This window comes from Anabrus simplex, chromosome 1, assembly GCF_040414725.1.
Source record: "Anabrus simplex isolate iqAnaSimp1 chromosome 1, ASM4041472v1, whole genome shotgun sequence".
Lineage (NCBI taxonomy): Eukaryota > Metazoa > Arthropoda > Insecta > Orthoptera > Tettigoniidae > Anabrus > Anabrus simplex.
In genome coordinates, this window is record NC_090265.1 from 572,641,746 (window position 1) to 572,661,394 (window position 19,649).

General features: G+C 41.3%; 1 protein-coding gene across 1 annotated transcript in view; it reads left to right on the top strand.

Annotated features, from left to right (window-relative positions):
• LOC136880060 (collagen alpha-1(XVIII) chain-like) overlaps nucleotides 1–19,649 on the top strand; it is a 256,097-nt gene that overhangs the window by 103,295 nt on the left and 133,153 nt on the right. The window contains exon 4 of the mRNA XM_068228774.1: nucleotides 2,823–2,907. Coding sequence (XP_068084875.1) covers nucleotides 2,823–2,907 — 85 coding nt within the window. The remainder of the gene's footprint in view (nucleotides 1–2,822; nucleotides 2,908–19,649) is intronic.

Below are 19,649 nucleotides of genomic sequence, written 5' to 3' on the forward strand. Positions count from 1 at the left end.
AGGTCACATGGTTCTCAGAGGAGGGTTTTACGCATTACTATTGTTTATTGGCTGTTAGTGAATATACTGAGAATGTAAACAAGAAAATCATATCGATATTAAGGTATTCACAGCAGTATATTGTCGCTGCGCCTCGAAATAACGCTCTGTGACAATGGTGAGGGGAGAAATACTGGCCCGCAGCACAAATATCACAGAACTAAAACTAACTCGTCCATGCAATATTGAATCTTAGATGAGCTATTTGCTTTACGTCGCACCGACACAGATAGGTCTTATGGCAGGGATGTGATAGGAAAGGCCTAAGAAGTGAAAGGAAGCGGCCGTGGCCTTAATTAAGGTATGGCCCCGGTATTTGCCTGATGTGAAAATGGGAAACCACGGAAAACCATCTTCAGGGCTACCAACAGTGGGGCTCGAACCCACTATCTCCCGATTACTGGATACTGGTCGCACTTAAGCGACTGCAACTGTCGATCTCGGTTTAAAGTTATCTAATGGTTTATCACCACATTAATACTGCACGTAAGTGTTACCAAAACCTCATTATCGTGTCCTAGTCATATCTTTCGTGTTAACCTGTGGAGCAATTGAATGCAGCAACACGGAAACCACGGAAAACCATCTTCACGGCTGCCGACCTTGGGGCTCGATCCCACTATCTCCCAGTTACTGGAACCTGGCAGCACTTAAGCGACTGCAGCTATCGAGCTTGGTAATTTTAGATAACAGAACCTTTCTGGTCAGAGTTCTAAGCTGAAATATTATCATTATAGCAGTTCTTCTAGACGCAACGACGTTGTTTATATATAGACTTCGTCAGTTCTCTATATTAATGGATGAACATACTACATTTATTTTAAAGTATAACATTTTCATTTTTCCTTGAATTTACTGCATTAAAAATAAATATAGCTTCCTAATGTTGTAGTTCTACCTCGTGAAGTAACAACCGCTACCAGATTCACAAAGTGGCCGGAAAGATAACTAACCATTCACGAAGTGAACTAAATATTGCAATGCTTTAAAAGTACATTATACAGGGTGAAGCGAAATTCGCGCACTCGGGCGTCGCAGCGCGACTCCTCACATGCCAGCAAAAAAAAAAAAGTATCTCACAAAAGTTCGTCCTGTGAGTATATCCGGCAGAAAAAGAACGTTGAAGAGTGGCAATCTGGCAACACTGTAACCACATGTAGGGTAACTACCTCTCTCAGCACACAACAGTCATGCCGTACAGTTGGTGCAGTGGATAGAGTTTTGGGTTAGCATGCAGGTGGTCGAGGGTTCGATCCTGGGATGAGGCGCACTTTTTATTTGCTAATTTCCATCCGACATTACATACTGTATTGCGAGGTGGTGCGAATAAATTCACGCCCACGACGTGGACAGGGCGTCTTTCAAAGATGACCATTGAAAATGAATGTTCATGCATTTCTGGGATCATAATATGTAAGTGCAAATGATTTCTAGAGGACCCGCCGCAATTGCTGTTGACGATTAAGATGCCAGATACCATACTACCTGGACTACATTTACGAAATAAAAAACATACGCCTCAAACCAGGATCGACCCCCTCCACCTCCTGCATAGCAGAGGTAGTTACCCTACATGTGGTTACAGTGTTGCCAGATTGCCACTCTTCAACGTCCTTTTTCTCCTAGATTTACTTGCAGGACGAACTTTTGTGAGATACAATTTTTTATTGCTGGCATGTGAGGAGTCGCGCTGCGACGCCCGAGTGCGCGAATTTCGCTTCAGCCTGTATACCTTCTTAAACTCAGAAATATTTTGTTATATCTCCAAATGTGAAACATCTTCGTAATCAACACAGATTAATCAGATGTCATTTCATACGTTCTCTTAGTCTATGCCTCTGTTTTATAGATGATGTCCACTCGTCATTGGTCAGAATTTTAAAATGTGGGTTAATGAAGCTATACAAGGGATGCAGAACCTTATTACACAATATGCCGTCAAACTGAATGGAACGAATTTATCGCGAAAATATATTCGAGTGCAAGTATGCCAAAGTGGTTAGATTATAGGTAAGTCATTCCCTCGCGTCAAATTAAAATAACTTCCAATATTCAGATTCTTACTTCACTAATGAGCCTTGTCCCCTGATAACTGAATTAGGGGCAAATGTCAGTTATCCATAATTCAGATGCTCATTAATAATGACGTGCGTCGAGCAGGAACAGACGCCGAGCTTGCCATCAACTGGTCGATATGGGATTGGCGATCATCGTATTGTCCTATGGATTAGTGCATGTGGTGACACGATGATTTTGTCCTGATCGCGGATCATCTTTGTGGATTTCACTCTTTTCTGTTGAGACTCTACATCATTGTTTCACTATGGCAAATTAGTCGAAATGCTCATTTGATACCTATACATGGATCGATAAATATCATGTTGTTAAGCCTCTTTCAATCACATAAAAAATATCCGAAACCTAGTATTCTCTTTCTAAAGCGTCCATTGTAATTATGGTTAGTATTCAGATCTCAGATCATACATCAACGCGTTTCTGTATCAAGTGCCGACAACAGATCGGACAGCCTGTGGCGTTTAGCTATGTTCAGTTTCCGATGACCTTCACTACTGAGCTCGGTACGATAAATAATTTCTACGACACAAAATTTAGACACACTAATACACCTTAAAATCCATCGCAATTTTAAGGAATTTAAACAAATGACGTTGCAACGATTACTTCTCTTCAGATTATTAGGATGATTTTGTTGATAATATATTTTAAAAACATACATCTTATCATAGGCCATGCACAACAATAATTTTTCCTTGTTGTTTCAGGTGGATGAGGATTCAGGTTCCGGTGTAGATGGCAGCAGTAACGGCCCTCCACCCATGATCCCGCCTTTGCCTCCTGGAATGGAAGGTAAATATAAATTCAACTAAAGACATTACTGCCCGGATAATTAATTATTTCGTATTGAGGATGATGCTACTTTATTATGATCATATCCACATATTCAGGAACATAAATCCTTAATTTTCTAAAACTACTCTTTTTGTTTGTTTACTATTTTGCTTTACGTCGCACCGACACAGATAGATCTTATGGCGACGATGGGACACGAAAGGGCTAGGAATGGGAAGGAAGTGGCCGTGAGTAGTATAATTGGACAGTTCGGCCGCCTCCTCCGCCGCCTCCTCCGCCGCCTCCTCCGCCGCCGCCCGCGGGAAATTTGAATTTTGGCGGGAAATTTGAATTTTGGCGGGAGATTTGAATTTGTAAACAAAGCCACGTGCTTTTTGACAGCTGTCATCGACAACAACGCATCGCTAACCTCACTGCTGCCATCTTGACGGGCCTAAACCTCACTAGTGCCAACTTAACCTAACTAGCGAGAGGTAAACAAACCCACGTGTTTTTTGACAGCCACGTGCTTTTTGACAGACAACAACGCATCGCTAACCTCAGTACTGCCATCTTGACGGGCCTAAACCTCAGTAGTGCCAACCTAACCTAACTAGCGCGAGGTAAACAAAGCCACGTGCTTTTTGACAGCCACGTGCTTTTTGACAGATTTGTAAACAAAGCCACGTGCTTTTTGACAGACAACAACGCATCGCAAACCTCAGTACTACCATCTTGACGGGCCTAAACCTTAGTGGTACCAACTTAACCTAACTAGCATGAGGTAAACAAAGCCACGTGTTTTTTGACAGCCACGTGCTTTTTGACAGATTTGTAAACAAAGCCACGTGCTTTTTGACAGACAACAACGCATCGCTAACCTCAGTACTGCCATCTTGACGGGCCTAAACCTCAGTAGTACCAACTTAACCTAACTAGCGCGAGATAAACAAAGCCACGCGCTTTTTGACAGCCACGTGCTTTTTTGACAGCTGTCATCCGCCATCTTTAAACTACAGAGCACCGTGCTGCCCTCTTTCGTCACCTGTCATCAGCAGTGCTGCCATCTTGACGGGCCTAAACCTTAGTGCTACCAACTTAACCTCACTAGCTCGAGATAAACAAATCCACGTGCTTTTTGACAGCCACGTGCTTTTTTGATAGCTGTCATGCGCCATCTTTAATCTATAGAGCACAGTGCTGCCCTCTTTAGCTACTTACCTTTGAAATGTGGTGGCGGATAATTTGAAAAATGCTTTTCGACAAGCAGCCATCTTTAATCCAGAGAGAACAGTGCTGCCCTCTATGTGGTGGCGGCAAATTGAAAAATTCCACGTGCTCTTGTTTGAAAACAAACTCACGTGCTTTTTGGACAGCTGTCATCTGCCATCTTTAATCTATACAGCACAGTGCTGCCCTCTTTAGTTTGAAATGTGGTGGTGGTAAATTCCACGTGCTCTTGTTTGGAAACAAAGCCACGTGCTTTTTTGACAGCTGTCATCCGCCATCTTTAATCAATAGAGCACTGTGCTGCTATCATGCGGGCAATTTCGTTAGCTGTCATCCGCCATCTTTAATCCAGAGAGAACAGTGCTGCACTCTATGTGGTGGCGGTAAATTCCATGTGCTTTACAAACCTATGTGCTTTTCTGACAGCTGTCATCCGCCATCTTTAATCCAGAGAGAACAGTGCTGCCCTCTATGTGGTGACGGCAAATTCCACGTAGAAACAAAGCCATGTGCTTTTTTGACAGCTGTCATCCGCTATCTTTAATCACCGTGCTGCCCGGTGGCGGCAAATTCCACGTAGAAACAAAGCCACGTGCTTTTTTGACAGCTGTCATCCGCCATCTTTAATCACCGTGCTGTCCCCTCTTTAGCTACTTACCTTTGACAGCTGTCATCCACCATCTTTAATCACCGTGCTGCCCGGTGGCAGCAAATTCCACGTGCTCTTGTTTGGAAACAAAGCCATGTGCTTTTTTGACAGCTGTCATCCGCCATCTTTAATCACCGTGCTGCCCGGTGGCGGCAAATTCCACGTGCTCTTGTTTGGCACTGCATTGCAATCAAACACTGTTTAGAAAAAAAAATCTCTTCTCAACATGAGCTAGACAATAACATACTTACGAATCTGCTCATCACCTTCTTTCTTCTTCTATGAGTAATAAACAAAAACTCTATCTTGCAAATAAGGAGCGGGAGGAAGGTGATACCTAACCTAAAATAAAAGAATATGCTAATTCTACATTATTTATTTACATCTTGTATGTACAAGTTTTATCTTGAATCATTTTACCCCAGTGATGTTTGCGTACTTCTCGTTGCAATTCTTGAATGTACAAGTTTAAACTTGCCGTACTACACTCTCAGCGTACCTCTTTGTGATGTAAGACAGCGTAACGTAAGTACACACACCTCTAGCATAATGTTTATGTAAAGTAGTACTTATCAATACTACTATGCCCCCAGGCTAGCGTGTTGGTAGAATTTGGGATGACAAACCGTTTACAATCATCGCTATTAAGGGCTACCTTACTAATTAAATGAGTGTACAACTGGTGCTTCTTGCTTCTAATGACAGACATTTGCTTATGCAAAACAGGTGGATTACTTTTAATGCAATTGTTATAGTTTTCAAAACTTAGCTGATTCTGAACGACATTCTTTTTAACCCCCTTCAATCTCTTTATTCGTAATTCATTTAAGAGTTTTATGCAATATGACTTGGATTTAGTACCTACAAATGAATCGATAATATTCCCAGCACATTCATCTTTCATTTTACCTAGAACCTTTTTGTTCACTAGCGGTAGATGATATTGATTATCTGCAGGATAGTTACTCGTATCAAACCTACCCAAGTCTGGCTTTATATCATTGTAATAGTCATCAGTTTTGATTTGATAAATAAACGAATCGGTATCTGTGTAGAGCAATTGCGCATTATGCGCGTACTTCTTCATCATATAATCGTAATGGAATTCATACATGAGTGTTTTAGCCAATTCAAGTACTGTGAAGCCGACGTAGGTAGGTTTGTCATACTTAACCTTGACACGATTCATCTGTATAATAACTAAATTCTCATGTATGATGGTGCAGCTGTGGAAATTTGGTTTACTTATTAAATAGTTAGCACCATACCTTTTCTTAATATTATCCCAGTTTGTAATCAATTTTACATCAACGCGTTTGTCAACATTCTCCATAGTCTTACCAAACACACTGTTATTCATGAGCTTGTAGAAATCTTTTCCAAACTCGTTAACCGCATTCGTTCTTAAATTATTGTTCAGATCGATATATGGCTTTAGCCACGGTGACTGATTAAATTCTAGTACGCGATGAATTTTGGATAACTTCAAACCATGCTGCAAACACTGTTTTAAATTTCGGTAATGAATGATATACTTAGATTTATCGCATAAATTAGCAATGAGCATTTTCGTCGTTGATACAATGTACGGGGACTTCATATTTTCAGGGCAGAACGGTAGGTCATTATGAGAAGTGTGTAACTCTTTAGGATACTGTAAGTCAACTTCGAGGAAATAACCTTTATCAGCTTCATCGCCTAGGGCGTGTAGCTGTAAAGCATCAATTTCGCACTGCGTCAGCCAGCGGAAACCACTCACCGGTAGATGCTGACTCATCGCCCACCCATACTGATTATTAGCATCCAGATAAACGATATACTGAGATTCCTGACTAGAATCGAAACTCGGCATGTACTTATTATTAGCCCTCGAATACCGGCCGCTGCACTGACTCAGACCGCCTCGAATGGATGCTTTTATAAAGTGCACCATATCAATATCAGTTAGCAGCTCCAAATTCACACGCGTGTATTTTAACATCGCGTCCCAACTTAACCCAGGTGCAGTAAAATACTGACATGGGTCAAGGCTGTAGGTGTTCATGCAAACACAGCGAAAATTTTCAAAAACATCAGCTAACAAAAGTACATCTGTCTTTAAATATAAATCGGAGTATTCACCTAGCGTTTGAATGTGGAACTGCTCCCAGATATGTTGCGCATGTAAATAGTCATCATCACTAATATCTGCTGAATTCAGCGAGCTGTAAAAGGATTGTTTCGATGGTAAGGCACGTTCTTCGAGGCGGTCTAAGCAGTCGAGATATTCATAACAAAAAACACCCTTACGCCGAAGTAAATTAAACTGCGCTTCTTCAGGGAAAACGCGTCGAATTTCTGTAAATTGTTCAGGCTGTAAATGACTAGAAAGTTTATCGAGGCTACTCGCCATAAAGCGAAACGAGTCAAGGAATCTCAGTTTTATAGAATGCTCAGCATCTACTTTTACAGACTTTGCAAACGCAATGTACCGCTCTTTATTCTGAGGGATTATATCTACTTTTTCATCTGAAGCTCCAAATTGTGAAATGATGAAATGAGAGTCGTAACCAGATAAGTTATGAAAAATTACAGGGATAAATTTAGGAACTCTATACTTAAGATTACAGCTATAATGAGCGGCACATCTGTAGAAACCAGTTAAATGATCATGATCAAAAACTTTAGGGTCATTTTCGGAAAATTCCCCATCACAAATGCTACACTTTGTAGCACCTTCATGATCATTTAACTGAATTTCGGTGAGTGGCTTCATAGGAATATTACTATTCAGAATACGACCGAGACGAACTGCATCACTTTCAAGTCTTTCTAAAAATACTTTAGCAGCATCATGTCCTCGATACAGCTCTAACTTGTTAAGCGTACTATTGTAACTACACTTGATGTAATACGCGAAGCTATACGGGACATGCATGTGCGTAGTATTAGTGAAAGAGTTGTCAGGATTAGGTGAGCATGTGTTGCATGGCGTGAGGATGGCTTCAAAGTCTGCATAAATCACGAACGGTACCCACATCTGCTTGTGAAAATTTGTAAATTTTAAAACATTATTACCTGTAGTAGGTATCTCTGTACGTACATGATTGCAGTCATTCTTGGAGTGCTTCGTTAACTGATCTTCAGTTTTAAAATACTGCAAGCATCCATCACATAGCCACTTTTTACCATTACGTTTTGACAACTGACTGCCAACAAGTCTACTCAGATTTTTAATCCAGCAAAAGTGGCTATTCTCACTGTTTTCAATATAGAGTAAATTAACGTGAGTACTCTTCTTATGACATGTATAATACAGAGGACCTACTACAGACTTTTTCTCTACACCATATGCATTAATACTAATGTTATTTAGTTCCTCAAAGTGCTTAATATCCTTTATCTGTACAGGAAATTCTATACTATCGAAATTTAGCTGCGTTGAATAGTGTGGATACGATGATGTTCTATTCGCTACATTCCGTTTCACAGGATTTAAAGCTGACATCACCGCCCATGCAAAACATGCTTCGTCATTGTTTTGGATGTTTACAACAGCTTCTTTTCGCTGAATCCATGTCGGCAGCTCAATGTGCGATGAACCTCGCATGGGATTGTACTTATTGATGTTAACTTCTAGATACATTATTTCAACTAAAGCCCACCCTGATTCCTTTTCCTGAAATTCCTCGCTCTTAGTTGAAATAATGTTAGAGACATCCCTAAGTACATCACCAAAATTAGTCGACTGACTTATGATAAAATTCTTCGTATTAAATGATTTAATGTCCGTTATTTCGGATTCATCCGTGCTTTTAATGTACAAGGCGAAAAGTTCAAAATTAACTTTAAATAAACTATGATTGGACAAAGATTTAGCAAGAAGCTGTTGTACATCCGGTTGAACGCAATTTAAAAAGTTTGAAGTGCTCTGAAACTTTTGACTGGTGCGAATTCGGTAACTAGCAATCCTACTTTTAAATGCTGTATTAATTTCCTCGATGTTTGCGTTACTACCACTTCTACACGCATTATTTTTTGCGCATTACTCCGTAAGCGCCCCTGAAAATGCGAAGATGGTACATCAGTGTTACAGTGCTCGCAGTGAATAGTTTGAAGTTCATGATTTTTTCTAGGTTTTTTACTACTAGTACTTTCTACAGCTACATCAGTAGCTGCACGCTTTTTCCCTACTACTACCTGAGGGCAAGTAGATATTTGATGTACCTCTGCTAAATGGTCCTCATATCGCTCTACGTTAGCGAAATACACACTACAAACTTTACATAAAGCAGATGTTATGCTAGGGTGTTTTGATTTCATATGGCGCATGAAGTTATCACGCCTTGAAAAAGTTACATTACATTCCTCGCAGCAGGGGGGCATCTGTTCATGATTTTTTCTAGGTTTTTTACTACTAGTACTTTCTACAGCTACATCAGAAACTGCACGCTTTTTCCCTACTACTACCTGAGGGCGAGTAGATATTTGATGTACCTCTGCTAAGTGATTCTCATATCGCTCTACGTTAGCGAAATACACACTACAAACTTTACATAAAGCAGATGTTATGCTAGGGTGTTTTGATTTCATATGGCGCATGAAGTTATCACGCCTTGCAAACGTTACATTACATTCCTCGCAGCAGGGGAACATCTGAAAAGAGAACGACCGATAGAGATTAGGTGAAAGTTACGGAAGAAACAAAGTTTCAGCGTATAGAGGTTGGACATGGCTGTGAGTTAGGCCTATAGCATGAGGATTGAAGAGAACAACTAAAGTTACGATGTTCGGAAGAAACCAAGTTTCAGCCCGTTGAGACTAGACATGGCTATGTATACATGTTTGAAATTATACCACGTCTATAGTATGAGGATTGAAGAGAACAACTATTTATCAATACTCTAAAGTTACGGAAGAAACCAAGTTTCAGCCCGTTGAGGGTAGACATAGCTATGTACACGTGTTTGAAATTATACCACGTCTATAGCGTGAGGATTGAAGAGAACAACTATTTATCAATACTCTAAAGTTACGGAAGAAACCAAGTTTCAGCCCGTTGAGGGCAGACATAGCTATACCTCGTCTATAGTATGCAAGAACAACTATTTATCAATAGACTAAAGTTACGATGTTCGGAAGAAACCAAGTTTCAGCCCGTTGAGGGTAGACATAGCTATGTACACGTGTTTGAAATTATACCACGTCTATAGCGTGAGGATTAAAGAGAACAACTATTTATCAATACTCTAAAGTTACGATGTTTTAGAAGAAACCAAGTTTCAGCCTGTTGAGGGCAGACATAGCTATGTGTGCGCGTGTTTGAAATTATACCACGTCTATAGCACGAGGATTAAAGAGAACAACTATTTATCAATAGACTAAAGTTATGATGTTTTAGAAGAAACCAAGTATCAACCCGTTGAGGTCAGACATAGCTATGTGTACGTGTTTGAAATTATACCACGTCTATAGCATGATGATTGAAGAGAACAACTATTTATCAATAGACTAAAGTTACGATGTTCGGAAGAAACCAGCTTTCAACCCGTTGAGGTCAGACATAGCTATACCTCATCTATAGTATGCAAGAACAACTATTTATCAATAGATTAAAGTTACAATGTTTTAGAAGAAACCAATTTTCAGCCTGTTGAGGGCAGACATAGCTATGTGCGCATGTTTGAAATTATACCACGTCTACAGTATGCGGGTTGAAGAGAACAACTATTTATCAATACTCTAAAGTTACGATGTTTTAGAAGAAATCAAGTTTCAGCCTGTTGAGGGCAGACACAGCTATGTGTGCGCGTGTTTGAAATTATACCACGTCTATAGTATGCGGGTTGAAGAGAACAACTATTTATCAATTGCTTAAAGTTATGATGTTTTAGAAGAAACCAAGTTTCAACCTGTTGAGGGCAGACATAGCTATGTGCGCGTGTTTGAAATTATTCCTCGTCTATAGTATGCAGGTTGAAGAGAACAACTGTTTATGAATAGCTTAAAGTTACAATGTTTTAGAAGAAACCAAGTTTCAACCCGTTGAGGTCAGACATAGCCATGTGTGCCTGTTTGAAATTATACCCCGTCTATAGCGTGAGGATTAAAGAGAACAACTATTTATCAATAGACTAAAGTTATGATGTTTTAGAAGAAACCAAGTTTCAACCCGTTGAGGTCAGACATAGCTATGTGTACGTGTTTGAAATTATACCACGTCTATAGTACGCGGGTTGAAGAGAACAACTATTTATCAATTGCTTAAAGTTATGATGTTTTAGAAGAAACCAAGTTTCAACCTGTTGAGGGCAGACATAGCTATGTACGTACCCCGCGTGAGGATTAAAGAGAACAACTATTTATCAATAGACTAAAGTTACGATGTTTTAGAAGAAACCAAGTTTCAACGAATAGAGGTCAGACATACCTTAAAATCTTCGCGCTGCAAACTGTTACTCGGATGTATCAAATGCGTGCGTTCAAGCCTGAAACTCGAATGATAATATTCTGGTCGTACCTAAAAAAAAAGAAGAAACATATATGAATGTAGTGTAGGGTGCATCATCTAACCTAATTATCTTTACAACTCAAAGTTCGAAAACATACCTTTAAAAAAATGCACGTGCTGCAGGCTGTTACTGGGATGAATAAAATTGCGTACTTTCGAACGGTACCTAAAAAAAAAGAACAAACATATATGAATGTAGATGTCCAGCGTAGAAGTTGCTTTGCAAAAAAGTAACTAACAGTTCTACCTTACCTTAAGATAAAGGCTGAAGAATAATATTCACAGCAGACGGGAGATGTGTGTGCACGTAATAAACGCATACAGAGAACTGTGAGCACTTCGCGCAGACTGCAGCGGCTAAATATTCTGCTTGTTACCAAGCGGATGTGGAAAAATCGCTGAGCTGGCAACTGCGGTACAGTCGGAACGAATGCAACAAGAGCTCCCACCTGCAGGCTGACGTATTCGAACCTCCTGTTGATGCCGAGGTGTCAGAATTTAAGAGTTCGATCCTTGGAAAGTTAGCGTGTGATCTTCGACTTCTCGAGGGTACATACGTGGTATTCCTTACCTGTAGGTATTGAGCTAAAGCTAGATCATGTAATGACGATCGCGCAGGCCCCCTCGCCTAGCATTTACGGCTTCTAGTTCGAACCCGCTATCCCCGAAGTAGCGAGAATGATTGGAGAGTGTTGAGGGTGATTCATTCGTCGGATGGAGGCGTTAAGCTATGTGCAGGCTTCTTCTAGTCGGGGTACGCGATTCAAATCCTAGCAACTTATACCGTCGGGAAGGGCATCCGGCTAGATCATGCAATGACGATCGCGCAGGTCCCTCGCCTATCATTTACGGCTTCTAGTTCGAACCCGCTACCTTCCGAAGTAGCGAGAATGATTGAAGAGTGTTGAGGGTGATTCATTCGTCGGATGGAGGCGTTAAGCTATGTGCAGGCTTCTTCTAGTCGGGGTACGCGATTCAAATCCTGGCAACTTATACCGTCGGGAAGGGCATCTAGCTAGATCATGTTATGACGATCGCACAGGTCCCTCGCCTAACATTTACGGCTTCCAGTTCGAACCCGCTATCTTCCGAAGTAGCGAGAATGATTGAAGAGTGTTTGAGGGTGATTCATTTGTCGGATGGAGGTGTTAAGCTGGCTTCATCGGTAGGAGTAGGCTATGTCGGGATATCGATTTAAAATCCTAGTCAGGAGGGGCAACCGGTCGTATAAAACTATGGTGTGAGGCGGGGTGTGCAAGAAAGCCAGCATTAAGTAAGGGCTGTTGATGGGGACGTTAAACCTTGTGCAGACTCCTTCGAAAATGATTTTTTGAGTACAAGACTTGACGGTGATTCATTTGTCGGATGGAAGCAATAAGCCTTGTGCAGGCTTCTTCAGCGGGAGTAGGCTATGTGTCGGTACCGGGATATGTAGTTATAAAACCCGCTACAACAAATTTATCAGGTATACTGCGATTTAAAATCCTAGTCAGGAAGGGCAGCCGGTCGTATAAAACTATGGTGTGAGGCGGGGTGTGCAAGAAAGCTAGCAATAAGTAAGGGCTGTTGATGGGGGCGTTAAACTATGTGCAAGCTCCTTCACCAGGAGAAGCCTACATGCCGGTACCGTGCAGGTTCTTTCGATAGGAGTAGGCACTGTGTGTGTTTTAACCTCTCCGTACAATCATGATATTTTACGTTAGGAACTTACATAGGCTAAATGCTACACATTCCGTGGCAGAGCCAGGAATCGAACTCGGACCTCCGAGGGTAGCAGCTAATCACACTAACTACTGCACTACAGAGGAGGACTATTTCAGAATATTTTACAACCTTAATTAGTACTGTGTTTTAAGAGCTTACATGCTACTCGGCTAAGAAGACGTTCGCGAGTTACAAACCGCTGATCAGCATGCCGTGTCCTCGTTCAAGGTCGAGCCGGAAGATACGTGTACAATTTCAGCTAACACACGCATTCCACACAACTCGCTCAGAATGACTGTGCCGATACTTCGAGGACTGTAGAACAAATCTATAGCCTACAGTATGCATGCCTCTCACCCGGTAGTCTCGGGTTCGATTCTCTTGGGGATAAAAATGTGTTTAAATCACATGAATGTGTTGAGTTGTCCTTCCTGATGCAAAACTAGCAGTATCTAACCTCATACACCATAGTTTTACGACCGGGTGCCCTTCCTGACAACTCGGATTAAGAATCTGTTTTACAACGTCTAACACGTGGAATCGGGGATTTACAGCTAGATGCACTTCTTAGATTTTAAATCACGAACTATTGTTTTACGGCCGGATGCCCTTCCTGACGCAAAACTAAGATTTTAAATCGCAAGAATTTCTTTTTAAGACTAGTCGCCCTTCCTGACGCAAAACTGGCAGTATCTAGCCTCATACACTATGGTTCTCGACCGGTTGCCCTTCCTGACGTCAAAGAACTCGGAATAAGAATCTGTCGAGAATCGAGGGATTTACAGCTTAAAGATGGCAGATGACAGCTGTCAGAAAAGCATATAGGTTTGTAAAGCACATAGAATTTACCACCACCACATAGAGTGTAGCACGGTGATTAAAGATAGTGGATGACAGCTGTCAAAAAAGCACATGGCTTTGTTTCCAAACAAGAGCACGTGGAATTTGCCGCCACCGGGCAGCACGGTGATTAAAGATGGCGGATGACAGCTGTCAAAAAAGCACGTGGCTTTGTTTCTACGTGGAATTTGCCGCCACCGGGCAGCACGGTGATTAAAGATAGCGGATGACAGCTGTCAAAAAAGCACATGGCTTTGTTTCTACGTGGAATTTGCCGTCACCACATAGAGGGCAGCACTGTTCTCTCTGGATTAAAGATGGCGGATGACAGCTGTCAGAAAAGCACATAGGTTTGTAAAGCACATGGAATTTACCGCCACCACATAGAGTGCAGCACTGTTCTCTCTTGATTAAAGATGGCGGATGACAGCTAACGAAATTGCCCGCATGATAGCAGCACAGTGCTCTATTGATTAAAGATGGCGGATGACAGCTGTCAAAAAAGCACGTGGCTTTGTTTCCAAACAAGAGCACGTGGAATTTACCACCACCACATTTCAAACTAAAGAGGGCAGCACTGTGCTGTATAGATTAAAGATGGCAGATGACAGCTGTCCAAAAAGCACGTGAGTTTGTTTTCAAACAAGAGCACGTGGAATTTTTCAATTTGCCGCCACCACATAGAGGGCAGCACTGTTCTCTCTGGATTAAAGATGGCTGCTTGTCGAAAAGCATTTTTCAAATTATCCGCCACCACATTTCAAAGGTAAGTAGCTAAAGAGGGCAGCACTGTGCTCTATAGATTAAAGATGGCGCATGACAGCTATCAAAAAAGCACGTGGCTGTAAAAAAGCACGTGGATTTGTTTATCTCGAGCTAGTGAGGTTATGTTGGTAGCACTAAGGTTTAGGCCCGTCAAGATGGCAGCACTGCCGATGACAGGTGACGAAAGAGGGCAGCACGGTGCTCTGTAGTTTAAAGATGGCGGATGACAGCTGTCAAAAAAGCACGTGGCTGTCAAAAAGCGCGTGGCTTTGTTTATCTCGCGCTAGTTAGGTTAAGTTGGTACTACTGAGGTTTAGGCCCGTCAAGATGGCAGTACTGAGGTTAGCGATGCGTTGTTGTCTGTCAAAAAGCACGTGGCTTTGTTTACAAATCTGTCAAAAAGCACGTGGCTGTCAAAAAACACGTGGCTTTGTTTACCTCATGCTAGTTAGGTTAAGTTGGTACCACTAAGGTTTAGGCCCGTCAAGATGGTAGTACTGAGGTTTCCGATGCGTTGTTGTCTGTCAAAAAGCACGTGGCTTTGTTTACAAATCTGTCAAAAAGCACGTGGCTGTCAAAAAGCACGTGGCTTTGTTTACAAATTCAAATCTCCCGCCAAAATTCAAATTTCCCGCCAAAATTCAAATTTCCCGCGGGCGGCGGCGGCGGAGGAGGCGGCGGAGGAGGCGGCGGGAGGAGGAGGAGGCGGCCGAACTGTCCAATTATACTACTGCCGTGGTCTTAATTAACATACAGGCCCAGCATTTGGTGAGTGAGAAAATGGGAAACCACGGAATACTATCTACAGGGCTGCCGACAGTGGGGTTCGTATCCACCATCTCCCGAATGCAAGCTGATAGCTACGTGACTCAAACCACGTAGCCACTTGCTCGGTACTACCTTTTTCAAGCCGAGTCAGTTCATTGTATGATTCGTGACACATGGTTGTGGTCTTGAATTCTGGAAACGTGGGTTCGAACTTCACACTGGTGTCGGGAGCCCTGGATTTTTTCCCTATGTTCCCCATTCTCTGCCTGGCAAAAACTCTCCTTCGAGACTAACGTATGAGCTCACAAGACAACCGTATTATATAGAAGAACTGCGATTAAAACTATAATTGCCTTCTACGACACAATACCAAGCTTTACATCAAGAACTGCAGGATTAAAAAGCGAATATTTTTACCAAACAGACGGCATGATGACGTCAGAATGGACGAATTCTGACTACGAAGTGCGGCGTTCCATAACGAGCTTATTAAATGTTCATAACACCATTGAGAAGGGCAGACAAAAGAATATGACTAGAACAGGCATATCAAGACGAGTTGTCTGACCTATGTATGACGACTGCTGCGGGGCAGCACGGGTCCTCTAGTTATTATTATTATTATTATTATTATTATTATTATTATTATTATTATTGAGGGTATCATTTAATTTCGTATTTACGCAGGTTGTAAGGGTCCTGTAAACTAAGAGAACCAACTACCTAGACAGGTATAATTATTTATAATAGATTTAAAAATACTATTTACAGTTATTTGCAAGTACACTCAAGTTCGAGTTTTTCACTTCCGCAGTTTGTATTCACTGACTCGGCCGACCTCACAGCCCTCCCGCACAATATTTCGCTTAGCCATGACAGCCTGATTGACTCGCTCGTCATTGGCTTGTGACTCACTCGCTGACTGCCTCGTGGCAAACTGGAGACTGATTCGCTTTCGCTACTTTCGCTCTTTATACCTATATAGACCAGTGGAAAATTCTTGACAATGAAGCTCGCAGTTTCACATGTTAGCCTCCTTCCAGCATTTTGGAAGGTCCTCGGCGAACTTCCTTATTGCTTGCCTCAACATTTCACTGAGACTCTTGTTTTGCTCTTTGCTGGGCCCGTCCACATTGTTTCCGATCCGGTGGCATTGTCACCTTCCAATTATCCCGCTGCCCTCGGCCTTCATAATTATGCACAGTAATTTATAAAATGCCTTTAAAAGTCGGAAGATCTTCCGAACTGTTGGAGAATCTGGTAATATTGCTCTGGAGAGTTAAAAATGAAAGCGTGGATGATCAGAGAATATGAATTGGCGGAGTGACAGTACTTGACGTTGTTAATGTATCATCATCATCATCATCATAATCATAATCATTGGTCCTTCTGCCGGTTAACAGATCTTCATATGGTCTGTCCCTCCCATCTTTCCCAGTCTTCGGCAGATCTTTTTGCGTCGTCGTATCTTCTTCCCACTCTCATATTGTCAACCACCTAGAATCTTTTTCTTCCTCTCGCTGTTTCCACGTGCCGCCCCTTCCATTGCACATATCATCAGGCAGTCCCTTCCCATACAATGCTCAAGCTAGTTCATCTTTCTCCTTCAGATCTTTCGTTGCATCTCTCTTCCTTCTCCCATTCTTCTTTGTGCCTCTTCACTTCTCAATCTTTCCAAGTCACCTCTTCCATCTTTCTCCAGATCCACATTTCAAATGCTTCTATTCTTCATTCATCCTTTTCCTTAACTACCCATGTTTCTGCTCCATACATTATCACACTTCAAACATAGTACTTTAAATTACTTTTTTTAGATCTTTATTAAGTCTTTCACACATCAACCTTCGTTTCTTCTAGAATGCTTCCTTTGCTTTAGCAGTTCCAGTTATCCTCTCTGAGCAGTACATATCGTTCATAACGTAGCGTCTTGCGTAATGTAAACTGTTCACTTGGTCGATTTCCTCACCTTCCAATGTAACGGTTATAATTTCCTGTTTTACTCCTATGATAATACTGTCGTTTCTTTATTCTTAGTTTGTTTCTCATAATTTACACAGGTGTTGTTAAAATATTTTAATCTCCTTGTAACTTGCTTTCTACTTTCCGTATCCAGAGATTTCCATTTCTTTCTCCCTCCCTTTCACGTTATCCAACATTTCCTACCTTAGTCATTACTTTCCAGAATTTCTCCTTTCTTTCATACCTAAGGTTAATTTTGCTGCCTCTTTTAGATTATTCTTGATTTTCTCCCATCTCTCATTTTTACCGGTAGCTCCATTGTTTGATTGCAAGTATTCATAGAACTTGTTATCAAATTATTCTACTTTTGAATATTCCTTTAGATTTTCCTGCGTTATTCTCTCTGTTATTCTTGCTTTCCAAGTCTTCTTTAGCTTTAGGTGCATTTCCCCGACGACTAGGTTCTGATCAGTACAGATGGCTGCTCCAGGGTAACTCCTGGCACTTTTCAAGGAATCTGGTATAGTTCTCCGTTAATCCATACAACTACCGTAAAATAAATTGTATGGTAGTGTTTCTCTCATGTTTATGACTTTCAAACAAAGTATTCTCCACTACCATACAATTTCTTTTACGGTAGTTTACCATCCTCTGTCCTCTAGCATTTATGGATAGTAAACAAAATATTCTTGCTACATTTCCATACTACCCTTCACAAAAAAAAAAAAAACTGCATTCCAGTCTCATATTACTGCTATACATTAGCTCATCTATCTGTCGATAACAGTTCACTTCGCCTGTGTATTGAATGGTAGACATTACAATTGACTAAGCACCATATATTTAATATTTCCTTTCATCCTCATCATTATAATCTTTTCTACTCTAGCAACTTTATCTTTCATCCTCTTATTTAGCAAAATTTCAGTTCCCTGCCTTCCACTTTTCTCTTCTTTTGAATAGTGAAATATGTGTTCTCCGCTCTCTGTGTCACCACTTCCACCACATTTTACTTCACTCATTCCCAGTATGTCCAATTTATTTATCATGATTTCTTGTTTTGTGTTTTCAAGGGCCGAACTGAGTAGCTTGGAAGGTAGAGCACTGGCCTTTTGAGCCCAGTTTCACAGGTTCAGTCGTGGCTAAGTCCTGTTGTATTTGAAGGTGCTCAAATACGTCAACGTCAGTAGGTTTATTGCACTTAAAAGAACTGCTGGGGAAAAAAGTTCCGGCAGAACGGTGTCTTCGAAAACCATAAAAAATGTGGCTAGCGGGCCGTGAAACAAGAAAGCAAACACATGGCGCAACAGCCCCGAAGGGCCTAGACTTACCAAGCGACCATTGCTCAGCCCGGAGGCCTGCAGATTACGAGGTGTCGTGTGGTAAACACGACACTTCCTCTCGGCCGTTATTCTTCGCTTTTTAGACCGGGGAGATATCTCACCATCAATAGCTGCTCACTTGTAATCATGTAGACAGAGCAGACCTCCAAGCAGCCTTCAGACCCAGGTAAAAGCCCCTCACCTGGCTGGAAAATTGACCCGTGTAAGAGGCAGGCACGCTACCCCTACACCGCGGGGCCTGCGGGATGTAAAACTATTATTATTATTATTATTATTATTATTATTATTATTATTATTATTATTATTATTATTATTATTATTATTATTACATTTTCAAGTTTACCTGCTTGTAATAGTGTCAACACATTTTCCATTCTTTCTTGATCCACTTTCTCCTGTTTTCTCTATTCCCCTCTATTCGCTCTGCATCTATTTAATCCCCTCGCGAAGATCCGATTGAGGGATAGTATACTTCCAGAAAAATTATAAGAGGTCCATATCATGAAGTAAAAGTAAAATAAGGAATGTTTCCCGTTGCGTACGTGATCCGCATGCCATTGACCAATTCGACTTGGTTCACCCGTCTTCGGAAATGAGTTCTCATCCCCAGGACAAGCAATTGCCCTTAGCCGGAGTTGATTCACGAGTGTTTATTTCGCAAGGCCATATTCACACCAGTCCTGTAAATCTACAACACTCTTCCTGTCAGTCACTGGGACTTGCCATGTCGGGGTTAAGGTCCTCCACCCCAGTGTCTTATGTAAGGTTAAGTCCAGCCCTTACTCAGCTCAGAATCAGACCCACTCAAGCTGACGGGCTTCTTCGGACTTTACCGTTGAATTATTACAAACAAAAATTATATTAATAAATAGGCGATTTAACTGCACAATTCAAATAATTAAAAACAAGGTAGGATCTGTTGAAATATTTAATATATGGGTACGATAAGCTCCAGCCTCGAAATTTTTAAATACTCACTGCAATAAAGCATAAATATGGTTATGGCACTTAA